General features: G+C 43.4%; 2 protein-coding genes across 8 annotated transcripts in view; both read right to left on the bottom strand.

Moving 5' to 3' along the window:
• Positions 1 to 19,244, bottom strand: part of ppfibp1b (PPFIA binding protein 1b) — a 32,526-nt gene extending 13,282 nt beyond the window's left edge. For all 7 annotated transcript variants that reach the window (XM_080842798.1, XM_080842800.1, XM_080842799.1 and 4 more), the window contains exons 1-7: positions 19,106 to 19,244; positions 10,160 to 10,244; positions 6,667 to 6,872; positions 2,716 to 2,802; positions 2,494 to 2,607; positions 1,944 to 2,075; positions 619 to 711 (exon numbers count right to left, since the gene is read on the bottom strand). In XM_080842798.1, the coding sequence (XP_080698924.1) occupies positions 619 to 711; positions 1,944 to 2,075; positions 2,494 to 2,607; positions 2,716 to 2,802; positions 6,667 to 6,872; positions 10,160 to 10,223 (696 nt within the window). In that variant the 5' untranslated portion in view covers positions 10,224 to 10,244; positions 19,106 to 19,244. The remainder of the gene's footprint in view (positions 1 to 618; positions 712 to 1,943; positions 2,076 to 2,493; positions 2,608 to 2,715; positions 2,803 to 6,666; positions 6,873 to 10,159; positions 10,245 to 19,105) is intronic.
• A 733-nt stretch (positions 19,245 to 19,977) lies between these two features.
• Positions 19,978 to 22,499, bottom strand: LOC308367808 (guanylyl cyclase inhibitory protein; the record flags this gene model as incomplete). The annotated part of the gene is made up of 5 exons (XM_080841797.1): positions 19,978 to 20,156; positions 20,694 to 20,799; positions 21,130 to 21,279; positions 22,032 to 22,164; positions 22,429 to 22,499. The coding sequence occupies 5 exons, from the start codon at positions 22,497 to 22,499 to the stop codon at positions 19,978 to 19,980; spliced, it is 639 nt and encodes a 212-aa protein (XP_080697923.1).
• Between the last annotated feature and the right edge of the window lie 1,389 nt (positions 22,500 to 23,888).

The following is a 23,888-nucleotide window of genomic DNA, read 5'->3' as shown; positions in this document are numbered from 1 at the left end:
TTTGTATATGAGCAGACCAGGTTCATTCTATCAAACTCGCGGGTGCAATTGATTGATTCACGTCAATATGAACTCAATGAATGATATCACCATGACTCACAAGTGGTGGAAAATGAATATGAAAGTATTTGTTCGTGAATTAGCACAATCTCTCCAAACAATCGCGGGTGAGAATGGGATATTCTCTCCATAAATTCGTGGTCATTTGAGCGTACTTATAAGTGTTTAAAGAGGGTTGTAAAGGAGTTTATGTCTTCGGACCTCTTCTGTTATGTTTGTTCATAATCCATAAGAAAAGGCTTGTGAGGGTATTCATGATTAAAAACAATTTTGGGTCTAAAAAAGTCTGTAGTATGCTATAAAACCGGAAACGTGAGACTGTGAAAGGCTGTGGTTAGCCGGCCAATCACAGTCTTTGCGAGCTGCGTAGGGCCGGAGTGTTTTAGTCGCATAGTCAGAAATTTTGGGCGACGCACTTAAGCACGTAAGGGTTTTTTTTTACTGCGCAAGGGGGGGTTGTGTATCTTACGTGCTTACGCGTTGCGTCTAAAACAGAGCATATATCAACCTTGAGAAGAACGTAGAGTTTGCAATGGTATTATCATCAGTATCACTCACCTTAGTAGACTTGAGCTTCTTCTCATACTGTAACCTCTCGCTCTCCATCTCGGACACCCGGTACCTCAGCTCATTGATCTCCAGGATTAAATTCTGGCCAGAGAAAAACATACATGTAACGGTAACCAGTGGGTACAGCACTTTGCAGTGGCTAAACCTCACTCCCCGACACCTTCAGAGGGGTGCTAGCGACATACACTAGACAGAATACACGACAAGGGGAGAAGGAAGGTGATTCGGCCCAATGCTCTCCCATGACCAAGGTTGTGTTTGAGTGCGGCGTGGGACTGTGCTGGTCTACACAATGGAGGTCACACACACACACACACACACACACACACACACACACACACACACACACACACACACACACACACACACACACACGGCACTTGGTATGGGCTGGACGTTTATATTTCATAGTGATGACAAGTGGCTTGATCAGTAAAAGTCTTATAAGATAAGGATAACAGCTTTGTTTCAAGCAGAGCTGAACACCATATGTTTTTTTTATCCATGACGTTTGCCATAGATGAATGGCAAAAGATTTTCAGAGAAGATACCATTTTTGTTTCATACTCCAAACACTCCCTGCATGAGATCCAACCATAACTGCCACCACATGTTTTTTGGTTCAAAAATTGAACTTGGAGCACAGGCCCATCCCTGGATAGAACACCCACTTGCTCAGGAAGCTGGCCGTTCAGCTCTCTTCTTCTCAGGCCTCCGCTTAGGCTGAGGCCCATGGCTTCCTGGGTAATAACTACTTTCCAGGGAGAGGAAAAAGAGGGAAAAAAACAAACACCCAAAACAGCTTTGGAGAGGAAATGGCTCCTGGCTGTTTTTGCGCTGTTCCCCTTTTGTCCAGATAGCAAGTGAAGCACAACATGGATAAAAGCCCACTCTTCCACTGGACTGGAAGAGACTGCTGCGGCTCAACAACAACATGACATGATTGGTGGGCGGCCAAATGTTTCCCCCCTGCGCATTGTGGAGAGCAAGTCCCCCTGCTGCAGGCCCCTGATTGAACTAAAAGGGAGCCTTTCCCCTGGGAGCTCTCCATTGCAATCCACACACTTATTGCATATGGTGTGTTTTCTGGGAACAAACCCAATTTGTGACACAATACATACAAAAGGGAGAGATGACCAAACTGTTGACATCTTTCTGACCTTTCTAAATTGGACTTGCTCCAAGTCTAACGTATTGTCTTTCTTTTGAGACGGAGTGGAGACCTAGCCTTGCACAACAGCTCCTCAGCCAGAGGATTCCCATCATTCCGTAAACAATGTTTCTGTGTGACAGCGCAGGCACATTCCTCCTACCTCGCCATCCCGGAACTGCTCGTTGAAGTCCAGCCGGTCCTTCTCCAGGGCCCCCAGCCTGAGTTTCTGGGTGGAGATCTCCGTCATCAGATCCAGCTTCTGCGTCTCCAGAGCCGAGCGGCACAGAAGCTCCTGAGGGGCCGAACCACAGCGTTGTGAGACCAGGGACCATGAACCACAGTCTTCCCACAGTCTGATAGAACTGCCTACACTAAATTGTGAACTTCACCCCCTAAAAATCAGCCGCAATTAGATTGACCAGGTCTTTTCCCTTTACACTTGATCCTAATGTGAATATAATTATTTTGCGGTATAAACTGGTACATATACATTCAACAATAAAAGGTCCTAGTATTAGCAGGTCTCTAGTATTAGCAAAGTGTGCTAATGACACAATGTACTAATCATACTTCTATGTCACTGTTTTAGGGGTTGAATACTTTGCTGTAAACTAAAAATACTATAATATAAGGCAAAAATATCTTACTAATGATCAAATATTCTAAACATCTACTACAGCCTTAAGACATGTTTCTCAGCGCTGAGGTACCTGTTGAAGCATCTCCTCTGTGGCGTTAAGCTTCTCCCGGTGTTCATCAAGGCACAGGTCAAGGTCCCTGATCTTTTCCCCCTGTGCTTCCACCTGGTCTGACAGCACACTCACCTGCCCATACAGTAAACCAAAGGGCATGGGACTCACAGCACTGGGGTCTTAAAATGGTAATTTAATGGCCATTGTTGTTTGACAAGGTATTAATACTGGAAATGTTACCTGAAGCACAAGGGACTCCTTATCACTTTCGAGACGAGCAAGTCTGTCCTGGTAAAGGTCGGCGCTCATAGGGATATGACCATTAGACTGCATTATGAAGACAAATAAATCAAACACATTAATAAGAAGTGTGAGTGAGCAGGTAATTGCAACAACATTTGACATGTCTGAACATCAAAGCCACAGGTAAACGCTTCAGGGCAAACGCAGGGCGCTTAAAAGCCTTTGAGAGGTTGAAATCTGAGCTGTGCTCGCTTGCACTCTTTTGTTCTGCCAACAGCACCTTAAATGGAGAATGGGCCGACAGAGGAGATCTCAGAGCAAACACTGCGAGTTATGGTATTACACGCCTGCTTTGGCATCTATCTGGCTGCTTGCCAGTAACTACAGACCGCTGGTGCAAACAGTCAACGTTTCCTCCAGTGCTAGCCCTCTCAGACATCTATTGTCTAGTATTTACAGTGAGGACGGGCCCAGGCTAAATCTTTCTGACAACTACCTAGACAACCACCAACATCACCCCTGAAGTGTCTACTTCACATCCAGCGAAACAGGCTTATTGTGTCTGGGCTTCCAGACAGCAGTGTTTACTATCAAACAGGCAACAAAGTTTACTATCAAACACGCAACAACTGTCACGTGCCTTCAGGTTGCTGACAAGACCACAGGCAGGCGTTTCTGATGAAGCCAAGTTCATACTGACATTGTTTTCAATGAGGAGCTTATTTAGAATCATTTTAAATATGATTAATCATTACACAAGTCGATGTGCACCTGAGGTCATAACTATGTTTAAATGTGTCATCTAGTAAAGTGGCATTAGAGCAGCCATAATAATATATTTATATATATATATATATATATATATATACTGTATATCAGGGGCGGAGTGGGACACAAAAATCCACCGGGACAATTCTAACTGCACCGGCCCACCACCGGCCCACAACGTGCCCACAACGTGCCCACAACTGGCCCAACCCGCATCCCCTCCACCTCCCATATATCAACTACAGAAACAAACGGGCGGCTTTTGATCATTATTGTTAGATTTAGAGTTGATGTGTGGGTGACAGACATGACAGTGACAGTGACAGTGTATTTGTATATGACAGTGACAGTGTATTTGTATATGTACATTTATGGAAATACGGAACAAATCGACTCCCGTATTGGCTCAAATGTTATGCTAATTCGCAACAATGTGTCCTGTCAACTCACTCGCATCTAGTTGACGGCTGGTTGAATAAATCCGTAATTCTTGTACATTTTGATGCACTTTCCTCCTGCATCCGCCTCTTTTTCAGTCTGGCCTTTTTGCCCCCTCCTTTCTCCTTTCTCTTATGTCCCTCCATCAGGTACGCTTCACCTGCTCTCTCTCCCTGATAGCCGCTAATTTATCTCCCTAGGTTCACTTGATAAAGGCAGAACGATACACATTTCCCATGATGCTTTGCTCGACCATTCTACATTCAACAAAAAAACGAATTAAATCGCTGGCCAATTTATATTTGTGGTCATGAAAGTAATGGAGCGTCTGAATAAAAAGAATTACATCAATATAGGAGGCTAAACAAAAATCAGAAGGTTGGATTAATGGGAGTGAGTTTGACAGACACCACCATAGGTGTGATGTACAGAGACAAATAGTGCTATAAATAGTGGTTGGACGGCCCAATTTAACTTTCGGAGAATTTAGAGATTTTCACGGGACCATGATTTGACGTACATGCAAAATCGATGGGCCGCTCATGGCTTTGACTCAACGGCTGCGAAGGCCGGCCTGCAGGCTGGTTCTCGAGAGATAATTGGCCGACAGGCCCACCGGGAAAAATCCCGGTGCTCCCGATGGCCACTCCGCCCCTGCTGTATATTTATATATAAGTCTTGTGTTGCCACCACTCCTGATTCCAGACCTCTCCATTAAATTAGCATTGGTGTGTATGAAAAACAAACAAACAGATCCTGTGGCACTTTCAACATAACTTCACCCACATACCGGCAGTTCATCCTATGTTACAAAATATAAATATCCTTTCTGTTGTTTAGTTACAGCATAGCAACACAACACACATAGTTATAACATGGGGGGGATGTATACACATACAGTCATGGACGAAAATGTTGGCACCCCTGCACATCTGTCAGATAATGCACCACTACTCCCACAAAAGTGTTGCAATTACAAATGTTTTTGTATTCACATGTTCATTTACTTAGTTTGCATTGGAAAAACACAAAAAATCTGAGAAATAATGCCAAATCTGACTTTATTCCACCTAAAACTCAAAAAAGGGCCGGACAAAATTATTGGCACCCTCAACTTTATAATAAGTAGAACACCCTTAAAAATAAAGAAATACAAATATCTGAAATCAATTGCTTCCTTTAACCATTAATGAGGTGTCTTAGACCTCTCTACTGGAATTTCGGACCACTCTTCTTTTGCCAACTGCTCCAGGTCTCTCACATTTGAAGGGTGCCCTCTCCCAACTACTGATTTGAGATCATGCCCCAGTTGTGCTATGGGATTAAGATCTGGACTCATCTCGGACACTTCAGAACTCTCCAGTGCTTTTTCTTAACCATTTCTGGGTACTTTTTGAAGTGTGCTATGGGTCATTGTCCTGCTGGAAGACCCATGTCCTCTGACGGAGACCCAGCTTTCTGACACTGGGCCCTACATTGCGCCCAAAAATGATTTGGTAGTCCTCAGATTTCCTGATGCTATGCACACAGTCAAGGCATCAGGTTCCAGAAGCAGCAAAGCAACCCCAAAATATCGGTCCAGCTCCACCATATTAGCCTGTAGGGACCGTGTTCTTTTCTTTGAAGGCCTCATCTGTTGTCTGTAAACTGCTTTACCAAAAAGCTCTACTTTGGTCTCATCTATCTACAGGACGTTCTCCCAGAATGATTTTGGCTTCCCCAAGAAAGTTGTCAAACTCAAGTCTGGCTTTTTACGTCTCTGTGTCAGCAGTGGGGACCTCTGGGTCTCCTACCATAGCATCCCATTTCATTCAAATGGCGACGGATAGTGCAAGCTGACACCGTTGTACCCTTTGTCTGCAGGGTAGCTTGAATTTATTTGGAAGTTGTTCTAGGTTATTTATCCACCATTCAAACAATCTTTTGTTGCATTCTGTCATCAATTTTTCTCTTCCTTCCACATCCAGGGAGGTTATCGACAATGCCATGGGCTGTAAACTTGTTGATGACACTGCGCACAGTGGACACAGGAACATTAAGATCTCTGGAGATGGACTTGTAGCCTTGAGATTGTCCATGCTTTTCTACAATTTTGGTTCTCAAGTCCTCAGACAATTCTTTGCTCTTCTTTCTTTTCCCCATGCTCAGCGCGGTATACACAGACACACAACACAAAGGTTGAGTTAACTTTGCTCCATTTTAACTGGTTGCAAATGTGATTTCTATATTACCAGCATCTGTGGCTCGCCACAGGTGAGTTTAAATAAAGATTAAAGGAGCATTACATGCTTCAAATACAATTATTTCTTAAGGGTGCCAATCATTTTGTCCGGCCCATTTTTGAGTTTTATGTGTAATAAAGTCAGATTTGGCATTATTTGTCAGATTTTTTGTGTTATTCCGATGCAAACTAAGTAAATAAACATGTGAATACAAAAACATTTGTAATTGCAACACTTTTCTGGGAGTAGTGGTGCATTATCTGACAGAAGTGCAGGGGTGCCAACATTTTCGTCCATGACTGTATGTATAGATATATATATGGCTGCATAGCCTGTATGTGGATGAATGTGTGCGCGAGGGTAACTGCGCACACACACACGCACACACACACAGACATACACACACACACGTGTATGCATGAGAAATCTATGCAAACATTTGCGTGTGTGTGTGTGAGTGTGTGTGTGAGAGAGAGAAAAGAAAGAGAGAGAGATAAAGAACACATGAATGTCTACATACCAAGGGCCCTTGCAGCCACTCCACCAGGCCATCAGCTGTGGAGTCAGGGATCTGACAGCGGAGGCCCTCCCTCTCATCGCCATCCATCATCTCCAGCACGCCGCGCAGGTCTTCCAACAGGTGCAGCGCCCGTAGCCCGCCCATGAAGGGCGACGTCGGGGACTGGCAGTCGAACATGCCGTTGGAGTAGTCCAGAGCCTTAGAGCCTGAGCAGGGGCAAACGTCAAAAGATTAATATAAAGAGATCTCTGCTCATATAGTGGAACTGTTCTGGACAAAGTCCAATGCAAGATAAAAGGTATATTTCTTATTCTAATTTCTTAATGAATTGATCTATGATTCAGAGGTCAACAGATGAATGAATGAAACAACTGCAACTCCATCATCCTTCAGTCGTACATAAAGAGGGCTCTTGGGTCGCTAGGCCTAATGCCACTCCTGCCTTCAGTTAGCTCCTGGCACATGTCCTGATGTTATTTAACAGCTTGGGTCGCAGCACACTACTGTACGTGCACACTTCTAAACAGCATCCACAGACACACACTACTGAATGTGCACACTTCTAAACAGCCTCCACAGAGACACACTACTGAACGAGCTCGCTTCTAAAAGAGTCTCCACAGACACACACGACTGAACGTGCTTCAAACGGCCACCACAGACACACACTACTGTACGTGCTCGCTTCTAAAGAGTCTCCACACACACACACAAACACACACACACACACACACACACCACACACACACACACACACACACACACACTACTGTACGTGCTCGCTTCTAAAGAGTCTCCAAAGACACACACACTACTGTACGTGCTTGCTTCTAAACAGCCTCCACACACACACTACTGAACATGCACGCTTCTAAACAGCCTCCACACACACACTACTGAACATGCACGCTTCTAAACAGCCTCCACACACACACACACACACACACACACACACACACACACACACACACACAACTGTACGTGCTTGCTTCTAAAGAGTCTCCAAAGACACACACACTACTGTACGTGCTTGCTTCTAAACAGCCTCCACACACACACTACTGAACGTGCACGCTTCTAAACAGCCTCCACACACACACTACTGAACATGCACGCTTCTAAACAGCCTCCACACACACACACACACACACACACACACACACTACTGTACGTGCTCGCTTCTAAACAGCCTCCACAGACACACACTACTGTACGTGCTTGCTTCTAAACAGCCTCCACAGACACACACTACTGTACGTGCTTGCTTCTAAACAGCCTCCACAGCCATGTGGCTCTCCCAGAGGAAAACCTCTGATGTCATCTCAAAGTGCTCGCCATGCCTGGAGCACTCCAGTGTCAGTGGAGAAAGACAGTGTGAAAGGAGGACGAGCTGAACAGGACTGTGCATGCCAGGCCAGGAAGAGAAAGCTCACTGGAGGTCAACAACAAGGCTCCGGACACCTGGAGCGTGAAGTAACCGCTCTGCTGCAGGACGTCACGTAACTGGACTAGCCCCCCACCCTCACCCTCAACACACAGGGGCTGACTGCACTTCCCTTCTAATCCTGTTACCACCACAATTGACAGAATGCCTGCCTCCAATGAGGCTTCGCTATTACCCCAATTAGTTTCATTAATTTGTGGTGTGGCCAAAGAATGGGGCTAAAGCATCACATGCTGCTCAGTCAGAAAAGCCATAAACCTTTCGTTCATACTTTGAAATCTTTGTTTATTTCCCTTTTAGAGAATTTAAGATGCAGTACAGAAAGGATATCATTGTCACGCCGCCACAAAGTGAAGCACACCATTGTTTGGTCATGACGCAAGAATACAGCTATTTTAATTCTCTGTGGAGAAGAGCAAAGATGGAGGGGATGGCGGCCGACCACAGGGATGGGAGGCATGACAGAAGAAAAGAAAAGAAAAGCCGTGGTCTTACAGGAACCTCGGGGCATCATGTGATCTGACAGGCCATTTCCACTTGGAAATGTCATCTATAATTAACCGACAGGGAAAACAAGCTACTACTTCATTTGCCTATTACCATGAGTTAGACTTTAAGAGATGCAAGCTTTAACTGAAATCCCTGAGTACTTAAGAAATGAGTGATGATGTAACACAGTGTCTTCCAAAAAAGAAAGCAGTAAATGGCAAAAGAAAACAGCAGCACTGAAAACAGAAACTATAATACTAAGACCTCTCATTATATTCATAAAAGTTACGAAATGGAATTTCTGCTTTCTCACATTGGTCATCATGTGTAGTTTTTATTAAAGTGACATTTTGTAACAATTTTACCTTAAAATAACAGCTTCTAGCTTGTAGCTTTACTCCTTGGCAAGAGGACACAAAAGGATAAGTCAGATGCCGAGCTGGCCTTCTTTATGTTATAACTTATTAGCGGTCTTTCTATATCTTGCTTTGCGCTTACTTGTTTTTTGGCTGTTATGAAAGTTGGTGACTCGCTAGTTTTTCATCATAAACATCCCAATGTTATTTATGAAAAAATGTGACATAGGCTGTAACCTTATTGGTGTCATCCCTGTCTCACAAAGATTTGTGTCTTTTCCAGATGCCAAAAGTCATCGACCTCAGTCCCGTCTAAGGCTAGCATCCAAATAAATTAATCTCATACCAAAAAGGTTGAACAGTCTTCGTCAGTCTCAAGTTAAAAGGTTCCGCTAGCTTGAAATGAACCTTCTTCCTGATGTTCTCGGATATCTCGTTTCCTTTCGGCATTGTTGATCTGTGTGGGTACACCTTGGCACTACAGTAGTTTGGTTGGTTTCCTCTCTCTTTTAATCTGTGTTGCCCAAACCTTTCCCTAAGGATGTCTCAGATGATCGGTTTGCTTAATTGACTAATTAAGCACCCAAATAAGTTTCACTGAATCTGTTACCTGCTTGACTTTACCAATTCAGCTGGGGGTTCACTTACTTTTTAAATGGACTAATTCCATGTTTCATGTAGTCTTTTGGCTACTCAAACAATTCCCTCTAAAAAAAAGTACATGCAAATGATAAACATAAACCTGACATTCCTTCTATGGAAAATTGGTGATGAAAAAAATGAAAAATCTTGGTAAAACAACAGAAAACTCCTAAGTGGTCAAGGGGTTCACATACTTTAAAGTGGCACTGTCTTTATCATCATCATTGCAGACAATACAAGTAGCTGTTGGACTGCTTTCATTTTTCAATTAAAAATATTTCCACACTTCAGACATGTTAGCCATGTTGTGACATAAAACAAAGGATCAGGCGTAGGTTTGTGCCTAATCAAGTCAGACTGGGGCTTCCCTAGTCATGTTCCAAACAGCTCTATACAACATGATCTCACTTCATCTCCACCTGCTAAGCTTGCTTAGCTGGCTGTAACTATAGCTATATGCTTGCAGAGAATCCTAGAACGCATTAGCCTGTGAGGGTTGACAGGTTCAGCCCAGGCAGCTGTAAAGGTGTTCTGGCCAGTTGCAGCAGCAGTAGCCCCTTACCTGCGATGATGCCATCCATCTGCTCCAGCGCGGCCGCCAACATCTCACTGGCGTCTGACATCATTCTGGCAGGTCAGCCGCAACCCTGCGAAAGGAACACATCGCGCCATGAGGTCATCACAAAGAATACCCTGTCTTGCCACATCACACAGAAGAATATGCAGTAATGTCACATCTCAGGCTTAACACATAACACATTAAACTGGACAATAATGTCACAACGTATAACACAGCACACAAGATGAAAGCATCTTACATATAAAGCAGCTCTATTTACGGAATTACAAATAAGATGAAGATACCAGGGAAGACAATAGATCCAGTGAGAAAAGCACAGTCTGAAGGGTCTCATAGAAGAAGGAGCTGGGGCAGGACGGCACATACAGCCCTACAGACTGTCCTCAAGCTGAAGCAGGCAAACACACAGCCTAAGGGTGGGCCTTACATGAAGGGAGCAGGCCCCCAACCACAGCACCGGAAACACTGACATTCAGCCGTGCACACGTCATGGACAGCAGACAGGGCCTGGGTGTTCTAGAGGTCCCAAAACAATGGGGGCTGTGAACAAACCTATTCCACTCTGTGGTCCCCAGTAAAGTGTAAGAGTTGTGGTGGTGGCCCTTTGTATGCTGTCATAAAGCTGGGAGAGGGTGGAGCTGGGCAGACTGGGAGCAGGGGTGGTCGTCAGCGGCACTGCGCTGCGCTCACATGATCCCTAATGAGCAGTTTCTGCGACGGGCCTGTCATTTATCCCCAGAAACTTACCGAGGGGAGAGCTTTACTTGGCGCCAGGGAATGAGTGGGACACCAATTAGACCTGGGCTATGCCCACACAGAGAGTGTTGCCTCCCAAATAATACACTGCAGTGTATGATGGAGTAGATATATTAGTACTCCAAAAAGAACTTTAACATTTTTATTTTGATGGCAGGTTGGACTGTATTTGACATGGCCATATGAAAATTATCTTCAGACGAATATCAGCATGAAACATAATTGCTGCCTCCAGGAGATTGCAGGTAAAGTGAAGGTAAACATCACAACCCTACTCTGATAAATTTCAGGTTGTCTGGAAGGTGTCTGCGTTGTTTAGAGATGCATGTGGAATGTGGGGAATCTCTAGGGCTTTACAGAAGGGTCGTTAACAGGGTTGTAAAAACGTCCGGGAGCTCAACTTGTTTCAGGTTGAGGGGTTGGCTAATTCTCCACCGTTCTGCTGTTCCCTGGGTTACGCAGATGGCCTCACACCAACAGACACCCATTTCAAAGCAGTAGAGTAACTGGCCACCTCAATCCCTGGTGCTGTGTTTTGAGCTGCCACTGAGGGACACTGGCCACTTTGTTAGGCCAATAGCGAGGACACACTGTGGGCCTCCTTTGGACATCCGCCCAGAAACACAGTGGCCTCTCAGTCTAACCTCTGATTGGCAGTCACAGCCACACCAAACACAAAGTCACATTTTGTACACTTCATATTTTACGTTAAAAAAATTCATGAAGGGTACCTAATCTTCCATAAACTATAGCGTAAATGTTCAGAAATGAGCTCTCTGTCGAGAAACTATGTGATCGAGACTTGTGTATAGAAAGAAGGCTCTTTGTGGACTGTCCCCTAAAAAGAGGTTTGACCACACACCTGCCCAAGGAGCAAAGGCTAACTCATTCACAACAGACCTTTTGAGAAAGGTGGGTGGAGTCCTCAAGGTCCCAACTAAACATGATCACACATTACACAGAGGACATATTCACCTCAGTTGACCAGGGCAATGGAACAGGAAAGCATACGCAACAGAGCGCCACAATAAGTAAACCTAGTGTTACCGCTAAACAGTGCTTTCTTTACAGAACAGCCAAATGTTACAGCGGTTGGAGAAAGTGTGGAGTCATTGTTGGTGGAGTCTCCTATTTGTCCAGCTGCCTGTCTTCCTGAGCACTGCCCACAACAGTGCTGACAGCGTCTCTTTTTCTACTTTTAGGGCTTGTTTAAAAGACCCCTCCCACAAATCCCCACCTGTTACTTCTGGGAGTCTTCTGACAAATGGACATGACACTAATTCATCTGCAAATGAAAAGAACACAAACACTTTTACAACACCATCTGGAGAGGGTGGATTGCAGAAACCTTTTAACATCAATCTAAATACATAGCCTGCACAATATAAACTAGTTTTTTACTGTACCTTTGCTAATGAGTATTTGTGCGTTACTCTTGTAAGGAGTTAGGTACTAGGACATAATTTGATCTAAATATAAGTCTGGGGGTGTGACCATGGCAGAAATCTTAACAACAACTTCAAAAGCATAAGTAGCCTATTTCTTCATTCAGCAAACCATTTAGCACTTTGTGTGGTATTTCTGGAGTTTGAGTTTTAATACTTGGATACTCTCCTGAAGACTTGACAGAATGGAAATGGAACATTGTGCAGTTGTGTATTAAAGTTTCACTCCCCTAAATGAATGTAAGTATTTCAGCATGTTTCAGCAAAACCTAAATTCCATTTGGCCATGGTGACTCAGGGCACAACTCCCCTTGGATGCCTCTTAGCTCTCAACTCATCCCGCTTATCTGGGCACCGAGGCATAGGAGGGAGAGAGAGAGTTCCTGTTGGATGGGATGAAAAGAAAGGAAACTTGCCCTAAGGACATGTTTGTCTCACCAGCTCACACCATATGCAGCTGCTGTGCATAACACGCCTGCAAGGCCATGAAAATCCCCAAGGTCGGAACAAATCGCTTATTGAGGGCTTCTCTGCTTCTCTTCTCTGAGGCATGGGCAGTCTGGGGGTACACACAGCTAGTTGAGGTAAGCAGCAGAAAAGAGTTGATAAGAGCTGCTTCGAAAACAAAACAAAAAAAGAAAATTCTTCCCCTTCATAGGAAATCCCATGCAAGCATCAGCCTTGAGAGCTTCTGTTGTTACTGAGTTTATGGCTAGGTATTGAAAACATTCAAACTAAACAGGCTGGGAGTCCATTAAGAAAGTCTGGTCTGGGCCATGACTCAACAAAATAGTTTACAAAAACATGCAGCAGTAAGTTTTCACTAAATTTCCAAATAATATTAAACTGGATACCATTGTTCAAACAGCAGATATCTAAGACCTGCATACCCTCCCAGCCTTGAGATCAGCCCAGCAGCAGAAAGAACAACAGATTGACTGTTCTGCTCATGTCTCTTGAAATGCCACCTTTACAAGAACAAAGCAGCAATGCCAAAGATTTCCCCAAAAGGGGTATAATTGCAGAAAAAGAAGGCATTTCTACCGCTTATCTGGAATGCACGTCATCTCAACTTTCCAAAAAAACATGGAGCACTCTGGGTTAAGAGGGCAAGTTGCTTTGCATAGCAGAACCCAAGGCTGGAATTTCCTCCTGGAACTCAGACACACAATGGCATCGGACGCCGATAACACACAAGGTCTTTGTCAAGCTCAAGTTTTGCTCTTTTCTGGCTGAAATCACATGGCCCAACACAGGATCACTATTCGCATCCGCATTTAAGAATCCCAGCCTTTCACAAAGGGAGAAAATTCAAGGCATCTCAAAAATGCACGTCAACAAACATTACCATACATATGACATTCCAAATAATATGGTGATGACAGCCATAAGATCCTACTAAAATTCAATCCACTAAGAAGTCAGTGATGCCTCAAAATCCCTTTGGGGTAGGGCAAGGATATCATTCATGTTAAGATTGCCAACTAGGCTGCGAGAACCTGAGAAACGTGTCATTCTCCATATAGTGCCATGAGAGAAAATACCTGTGAATGAGGGGATCCAGTGGTGAAGAATGTGGGTGAATTCAGGTCTCATTGAATACACATTTTCTTACAGTAGTGCCCTTTTTTGTGTAAAGGCCTCGATATACTTCTGCATCCCTCCGTCCTCGAAAAAAAATGGGCGAGCGGGGGCAGGCGGTTGATTCAGAAAAATTTGAACGTACTGGTCGGGCTTACATACTACTCCGACGGCTATGCGTCCTAAAGCCTATTCAACGCCGGACCGCTGGGTGGGGTAACGACTGTTTGTCGAGCCCGTAGCTACCCCTTTACCGTTTTTCCTCCCAACTGTCACTGACGCTGCTTCTGGACCTGTCGGGCAGGTGTCGTCACATGGGCCTTGGAGACATGTAGCTCAGTCAATATTAGCATGTCTAATGCTATATACTCACTTGAGAAGGCAAATGTATCTCCATCGTGGTGGTCATTTTTTTTGTGAAAAACATAGTAGCGATTTATAACAAAACGATATGCTTATCTTACATACAATACAGACACTATTATAAAACGATCCAATAAAATGAATACGTTCTTATTTTCTTTGGTATTTTTGTCACATTCATATTTGCAATGATCGCTGGGTAACCTTTGTATAACTACAACGCTATGACAATGCACTCATTGGCCACGAGACGGTTGCCCTTGTCAAAAAGTGGTAACGTGAATGTGTCACTATGAAACAAAGCATGCACACTTCGTCGAAATTACCCCCCAAACTCTGAGGACAGGGCCAGAAAAATAAACCCACGGTATTCATCATACCAATCAACATGCAGTGTTATAGTTATATTAGACACACAGCAAGAACATGCATACCTCAACATACAGTTGTGGGACTGCGATTTCAACCATGAATATGTTGAAAAACACATTACAGGAGCACACTTACTAATGATCCTCTGCCAGGCTCTCACACCTCACACACGAAAAGTTGATTCCAAAAATCTCGAATTTAAGACAGAGTGGACTGACAAGTAGGCTATGCATTTGTACTGCTTGTGGGCAGGACAAAACCGATGTGTTTAATCTGCAACGAGACGGTTGCCCTTGTCAAAAGTGTTAGCGTGAAACGTCACTATAAAACAAAGCATGCACACTTCGAACAGAAATACCCGTAGAACTATGAAGTAAGGGGCAGAAAAATAAACCCACTGCAATCTTCATACCAATCCACATGCAGTGTTATAGTTATATCAGAAACACAACAAGAGAATGCATACACATACATGCCAATAAACATGATTCTGATTCTGATACCTCAACATACAGTTGTGAGACTGCCTTTTCAACCATGAATATGATGAAAAACACACTCACTTATAATCCTCTGCCTGGACACCTTTAATGCCCAATTTTCAAGAAGACGATCTTAGAGAAATCGTTGTGTGTGTGGTAGTCGTTTATTGTATAAATACCTCCTCCCGGGAATCCTCACAACAGCGAATGATGGCAACTAACAGACAATGGTTGATGGTGGAGCTGGACTAGTTTGAGTTATACGCAGAGGACGTGCTTGTAGCGATTTGAGCCACAACTACAACAACAACAGAACAGGAGACAGGTGGTACGTACGTTTACTAGATTTTCCGCTAAATCAAGCGTTAGCGTATTCACAATAACTCTCAAAAGTGTGCTGCTAATGTAGCTAGCCTCGCTGCTAATAAGTACAACGTTATCGTGCTGATTATGCTCTCACACGCCACCCTCATTGAGGCAAAAGTAATGTTTGACTCAAATATCTTTCACTGCCGTTTTATGTAAAGTCAGTCATTCTAAATAGGTTCTACACATACATGAAATACATTTCCTATTTAATAGTTGCAAAGTAATGCTGCCAGCATTACTCCGTAGCAAATTATGTTAGATGTCAGTTGAAGCTGGTTGGAGAAGGCACTTTCAACACGAGCCACCAGCCAAGAGACCAACAGTGGTCAGGAGAAATGTACTTTTCAAGGGTTTATATAAAATACGGTAGCCTAATGCTGCATGCTGTGCAGCTTTGTAGTTTACCAAAGTCGTACTAAAACAGTTTGACAGAAAACAGGAAATGTGAGGTCCTGACATGTGTGATTCCGGAAATTATGTTGTTTGGAAATGATGCCGTAAGCTGGCCAATCACAGCCAAGGGGGTATCCGACTCTCTCCGACTCTTTAAGAAAAGTTAGAAAAAAACGTTTGTCTCCGACCAGCTCTCCGACGGCTCTCCGACGGCTCGGATGGGCGTCAACACCTGGGTGAAGGTGTTACCAAGGCGGGCCAAAGTGTCCCTCTACGACCAAATCGGAGAGAATCGTAGTACTGTAAAAAGGCCTTAACAGTTGTTTTGACTACTGACTGTAGCAGACACAACAAAAGTCCAGTAATTACATATCAACATATATTTGTAGTCCACAATAGATTTGATACAAGTCATTAAGGGAACTTCAGTTACATACAATACAACTTAAAAACTTTACAGCACACAATTCCTGCATACATTATTAGAATTAAAACCCACCTGTCTCAGCCTCCTTTTAGTTCAAGAAAATTTAAACTAATTGGCTGGCAAGCTTTTACCACTGGAGTAAAAACAGGAACATTGGCTTACGCATAGAGAAAAGCAGGACAACGTGAGTGGGTAGAAACCCTAATGACTTCTCAAACCCATCAGCCCAGACCCTTCAGGGCTCACACAGTACCAGACTCTATCCACGAAGATCTGGTACTGGCACACAGACATGCACACACACTACTCTGCATCTGCTCTGCTGAACACTAGCTCTCTGACAGAAAGCCCTTCCCTGGCACAATCTGGAGAGAAATGTCAGCCTTCAGGTCATTCATCTCTCTAATGGAGGGAGGAAGAGAGCGTTTGTGGCAGGCAAGTTAAGTCGACAGGCCTCACCCGAGCGTTGCAGAGATGTGCAGCGGCAGAAAGAGAAGAGTCTACAAAGGGTTGATTTAGTGCAAATCTTATTTTCACGCACCACGCATTGGGCCCAATACAGAAGTTCAAACTCTTTGTGTCATCTTAAAAATAAGCAGCTATAAACTATTCTGTGAAAGAGGGATGCTAAGCAGTATTTTGTGTGAAGGACAGTTAAACCATCTGCAGGGAAATTTACTTAAAAAAAAAAAACAGGGGAAAAAACAGATATCCTAGGAAAATGCCGTTAATGCTTTCCCATGAGCGCATGGTTCACAGCGTGGTCCCCAGGCTAGACCGCTCCGATTTGTGGCGCACTTGAGACAGTGAAAGAAAGGACTATTTCTGGATTTCCAGTTACTTAGCCTCAAAAACAGTGAGCCTTTCACGGAGGAGTGGCTCTTTCTGCACGACCCCAAGGAACCTGTACCACAGACGCTACGTTGTTGGACGACTCAGGTTAAAGACCTGGTTAGCACGTTTCAGAACTCTCCAGGATCCTCAGACAAAAAGCATCACAGCAGCCCCAAGGGCAGGGTCACTGGGCACACCAGAGCAGCTGTAGCCTATGCATGGTGTCGACAGCCTGGCCAACATCGGCACACATTCCAGGCATCCTTATGGACGCCCATCAGGCGTGCATCGGAAATAAACACAGATGAGAGGGCCGAAGAGGGCAGAGAGGGAGAGAGCGTTATATACATATGACTAATTTTACACTCATCACAAATGCCAGAGTGAGACATGGTTTGCACCTGAGGGGGGTAGGGGGTTTCCAACTGTTTATAAATAGCCCCAACTGTAAAAATAAAAGTGCCTGAGGGCTTAAGTAAACATTCATATTTGTAAATATGTCTGACCCAATGGGCTGGTTTTACTGTCTGCGTTTACTTCCATGTGGTGTCTAGCGTGAAAGACTACATGAAATTGCACAAAAAACCTTTACCAATACATCCCTGCAGGAGAAAAAAAGGAAAATCCAAGGTTTTAAAGAGGACGCAGAAATTCTGTATATTAATACAGATAGGCAGTCATATGCCAAATGTGTGTCTGAAGACATTTGGCAAATTCTTCAGACAGGGTTGAACTGGCCAGATGTGTGACTGACAAGGCAGCTGATTCAGTAAAGGGCTTTGGCTGTGAACGAAGAATCACAGCTTCTCTGCCTATATGGAAGTCCTTCTAAGACCTCGAACCTCTCAGTTCTGATGAGCTCTAATAACATGTAAACATATGCCATATCAGCTCTGACATGCTAATCTTTTTTATATGTGTGGGAGGCTGTTCTTCCAATCGCTCATTATTTATGACATGACTGAAATTACCCACATTAAATACGTCGCCTGACCAAACAGCATGGTGTATTCTTTTTTTACTTGACTACTTCAACAAGCATGAATGGTTGTGCGACATCTTCTACAGCTGGTGGTCTGCTGCAGGAAGCTGGCAGCGTAAAAACTGTGGTTATTCTATACCACAAGCTGAAGTGTTTCCGAGTTTTGTAACGACCTCGTCATTCGGTAAACGAGACTGAACAAGATAGTGATATTCTATGGTTCTGAGGGAATCTCACTTTCCAACTGCAGCAGCGGGCTTTGACTAGTGGGGCTACACGGTCGGAGGTTTCTCTCTGAACATGCTACGTGGAATGTGTGAATCACGACAGAGCAGTGAACTACTACTACGCACACAGAGAAAGTAGCAGCACTGTGATTACTTTGAAAAACAGCAAAGTTCCTGTACTATCCATTGTTATGTGAGTCTAACGCCATTTCGCAATCTAAGCGAAAGGTTTGTAGAGTTTGCCAAACTCATTTGTTAAATACACAGCTTTACGTTTTACTAGGCTACGTGTGCCTTGCAGACATGGAGTTAAAATGCGAGTACTGTCATTCAAAAAAATGTTATAGAATGAATAAACGCACGGTAACAACGTGTTTTCTTTGCAGCTGTGAGAATTCCCGGCGTTCGATTGAACTTGATTCATGTTTTCATATGTAGCGTAAGCTAATAACTGGAAGGAGACATCAGGAAGGGAATTCCTCTACAATGCAGGCAACCCTTCTTTCCTTCTGTGCTGAAAGCGTCTTTTTCTCTATAGGTACTTTTTCTTATACTGTAGACGACAGTGCAACATACTTTCAAACTAATATGCAAACTTTTAACTTGTATTCAAGTGATCAAGTTTTCTCTGAGTTGACTAGTCAAGATTTTCGGTTAAGCTGTTACACGATAGCGCTAAAACAAAAAGCTTACTTACCAAATATCGATAGAAATAAACGTCAAACTAAGTTTGATCAATAGTTCTCCCCTAGACAATTTCAAATATGCTTTTTTCTTTCTTTAAACTTTGTCCAGTTTGCTCGTCTCGTAGTCCGTAGTGCCCCCTCGCCTGCGCCATGACGGTAAAGAACTAGGGATGGGAAGGGAAGGCGTACGTCATGGCGCGCACACATCCCGCCACGGGGGCACGCACAAGTCGTGGGATCACATTATAATACGGCTTGCATGTTTTTTCAGATTTTATATACAAATTTAGGCCTACTTGACGGGTAAAAACTGTGATTATAAGGCTGACTTATATTTACTTGTTTACATTGTTCTGAAAGCTATAGCAGCCATGCAGAACGAAGTGGTTTAATTCGAAGTAAAAATGACTCGTCTTAACAGTTGTGAGAACAGCTGGAGGTTTGCTTGTCAAGCAGCCAGTCATCAGCGAAACGGCTTTGAAGTTTGTATCGCCATAGGCGAAAGAAAACAGTTATGTAGAAGTGTTGCTCTTTTGTTAAAGGGCTAGCCAATAACCTACGACTTACAAATATGTCAAAGCAAAGTTATGTAGGTTGATAAGTACATTTATGAACAAATAGCGGTCATCACACTTTTTTCTTTCATTTTAAGAGGGAACGGTGACATTTTTCCAAAACCAACAGCCACAAACAAGAATAATAAAGTAGTTGTCTGCATCTTCTGGATTCATATTTATGTAAAAGTAAACTGAGCTGAGTTCAGTTCTTAAGTGTTTCTTGAGGTGGTGAATAATGTTGGCGCCTTTACTGTCCGGGTCCCTCAGACTCCTGACCTGCAATCAGGAAGGAACTGATGCAAATAACTACAGCAGACTTGAACTCTTCACTGATTCTGATTGTTTGCAGGGGGTGCTGATTGGAGGTGCATGTCCCCAGCAGCTGGGTGTAGATCAGGCTTTGGTGGCCGCTCGACCATCATAGTGTTGGGGTCGCACTCAAGCATCTCTCTAATCCACTCGTCATCCAGAGCTCCCTGGATGAACTCCTCCAGACTGATGATAGCTAGAGGAAGTGACAGAGGGGTTAGTCAACAAAGGAGTTTGACTCACGGTTGAGTTCGACCGAACAATGACATAATAGGATGTTATGATGCAAAGCATGCATTGGGTTTTTCTGCCTTGAGTCATTGGGGTTTTTAGAGAAGTGCACTAAGCATTTCTCTTGACTCCATACTTCTATTAATAAAAACAATTATCAGCTTAATACATGGAACAGTCATGTATACTATAGGTACTTGTAGAGCAGCTTAGTAGAATTAAAGCATGCGTATTCTATGTAAAGGATTCAACAGCAGGCAGCATGTTAAATGACAGGATTTACGTCATGTCAACTCAAGTCTCTGGATTAAGGTAATCACAAACATCACCACATGTAAATTCAGATGGTTTGAGAACACATTGAACAATATGCAGTAATAATAAACCCATGCTTCACTGTGTGATCTGAGAGAGGATATCTGCTGTGAAAAGGTTTACTGAATAGTATAGTAGGCTATGGTTTCCTCATGTTATGCCCAGTTTATCCTTTTGCAATCCTCACCGTTGTTGTCTTTGTCTAATCGCACAAAGATCCTGTTGGTGCACTCCTCTGCTGTGAGGGGGTTGGGTTTGGTGATGGAGGCAGCCACGCTCATCTTGTAAACAGCCTGAGATCAGATAGGGAAGGTTCAGTGAGAAACTTCAGAAAACATGTGTTCCCCTCTGACTCCTTGTGGACAAACTAGATATAACATACAAAATATGACACACATACATTTATTCCTTACATGCAATTCAGTGGCAGTGTTATTTGTGAGTTTGAAAATACACAATACTAAACATTTGTATTATAAATATAGGATTATAATTTACAAATCCAGTATTTATCTGTGTGCATATATCTGACTGTATATGCATGTGTGCAATTAGCTGATAAATACAACATACGTTGAGCTACATATTATGGAATACCCTCATGGAGAGGAAGTGGGCCCCACCTGCATGATTTCTAACATCTCCCCCCGGGTTATAGCGCCATCTTTGTCTTTGTCATAGAGCTTAAAAGACCAGCGCAGTTTCTCCACTGACGAGCCCGCAATCAGCATACTGATGGCTGTCACATACTCCCGAAAGTCGACAACTCCATCCTTCAAAACAACATCCCCTAGTCAGTGGCATGATATATATATATTTAAAAAAATAATCTGTTCACATGTATACTTATGTGTGGTCATAACTGCCACCCAACATATAGGATGCATTTGTTGAATAAGGTGATTATTTACTAAAATGCTAAATTATGAAAGGAAACAGAGATTTAACAAGGCTGTCTGAGTAGTACTGAGCTGAAGTTTGGAAGGGCTTGCTTTCAGCATTCCTGTGGTCAGACAAATTGGATTCTATTTTGGAAATCCCAAACAATCATTGATTAGTTCAACCTTGCACGGTGTTTTACCCATCCCACTGCTCCAAATCTAAAGACGAGTAACTATTTCTTCTGACTCATCTCATCCAATAAACACCATCAAGAACTCTGTCATAGAATCTGTCACTCAGCTTCATAACCCATAAACTACCAGAAGGAGGCACTGGAGTAGACAGAAACATCCTCCACTAAGGCTATCCCACTCAAGGGTCTGGAATACAAGCCAGAAGTAGCCGAAAACAAAACAAAGCAAACATCATCATAATTTAAGTCCCAAACAGTGGCCTATTCTCATTTCCTTACTTAAATGTTCTCAACATGTTTTACATTGTAACCTAGATCTGTCAAGCTTTAGGATCTAAAACAGTGTATTAAAGTCTTTCTTAGCACAGTCCTGATCTATGCGAGTATCCCCACATTATTTGAAGTCTTGTGAGGTTCGATGTACAGTGCCTGGCTGTAGCTGGTGCCTACCCCATTATTATCCAGCGTGCGGAAAATCTGTTCGGCGTATTCCGCAGACTCAACCCCCGCTGTGCCATCGCAGAAGTGCCTCCTGAATTCGTGCATGGTGATGAGACCACTTGGACACTCGTTCGTGAACTTTCTGACAATGATATTTAATTTGTGATATCCATGTCAGTGTAGTATTGATTTTAAGACTAATGAAATTAACTTGGAAACTAAATAATGATGTTCCAATGGGACAAATCCATTCATATTAGATGACCTGAGAATAACCAGTACATCAAGTAGTCTATAATGGATAAACAAAGCCCAGTCCAGATAAGCAGATATTTCATTTTCTTTCCTTAAACTACCTGAAAAATTCTAATAAATAATAAATAAATGAGTAAGGATCCACTCTTACCTGAACCATTCATAGAGTTCAGTGATATAGGTGCCTCCTTTTCTACAGGGGAGCGTGGCAGCTTGACCCATCCTTCTCTTAACCTAAATTCAGAGACCCCAGGTCCTGTTATATACCAGCATCCAGCTTACCTTCCACGCAATTAATCACATTTGCTAGTGACCTTCTAGAACGGAGCTACAATGCAAGAGTAATCTCCCAGTGGGAGGCCAAAGGATGGAGGGGAGAGCCAGGGCAAATGTAATTAGCTCAAAATGGGCTGCCGGTGCCTGTCTGGGAAAAGCAAGACGCACGAGACACTTGTTGTTTTGAACAAGATATAAGCAGAATAAGTAGTTGCACACATATCTTTGTGTGTGTGTGCGTATATATATATACAGTGGGGAAAATAAGTATTTGAGCCCCTACCGATTTCCCAAGTATGGCCACTTGCAAAGAAATGTGTGATCTAGAATTGTATTGGTAGGTGTATTTTAACAGTGAGAAACAGAATATAAAAAAAAAAAAAAATCGGAAAACTGGATTTTATAACATTTATGACTTTATTTGCATTTGATGCAAAAAATAACTATTTGAACCCCCAAGTAAACAGCAAGAATTCTGGCTCACAATGACCAGTTATGTGCCCAAGAAGCACACAGATTGGTCCTCATTAGGTCTAACAAGGTACACCTGATCTCAACTGTGACGTTTATAAAAGAAACCTGTCCAAAGAATCATACTTCACACCTTCAACCTCACCACCATGGGCAAGACCAAAGAGTTGTCCAAGGACGTCAGAGATAAGATTGTAGACCTGCACAAGGCTGGAATGGGCTAGAAAACCATTGGCAAGCAGCTTGGTGAGAAGCAGACAACTATTGGTGGGATTATTCGTAAATGGAAGCAACACCAATGTTAATCGCTCTAGGTCTGGGGCTCCATGCAAGATCCCCTCGTGCGGCATCAGTGATCATTCGAAAGGTGCAGAATAACCCCAGAACTACACAGGGGGAGCTTGTGAAAGATCTCAAGGCAGCTGGGACCACAGTCACCAAGAAAACCATTGGCAGAACACCACGCCGTAATTTTTTGAAGTACTGCAGCACTCGCAAGGTCCCACTGCTCAAGGAAGCGCATGTACAGGGCCATCTGTAGTTTGCCATTGCACAATTGAATGATTCTAAGGAGGATTGGGAGACAGAATGTGGTCAGATGGTACCAAAATCAAGTTATTTGGCATCAACTCGACTTGCCTTGTTTGACAGGGGGGGAATGCTGAATATGACCCCAAGAGTACATCATACCCACCATCAAGCATGGAGGTGGAAACATTATGCTTTGGGGCTGTTTCTCTGCCAAGGGTACAGGACGACTCCACCGCATCAAGGGGACTATGAATGGGGCCATGTAACGTGGAATATTGGGCTTGAACCTCGTTCCCTCATTTACCTGGTGAACAACTACAAGAAACGTCTGAT

The sequence above is a fragment of the Sprattus sprattus genome, assembly GCF_963457725.1.
Source record: "Sprattus sprattus genome assembly, chromosome: 7".
NCBI classification, from domain to species: domain Eukaryota; kingdom Metazoa; phylum Chordata; class Actinopteri; order Clupeiformes; family Clupeidae; genus Sprattus; species Sprattus sprattus.
The sequence above is the reverse complement of the archived record's forward strand: the minus strand, read 5'-3'. Positions and strand labels throughout refer to the sequence as shown.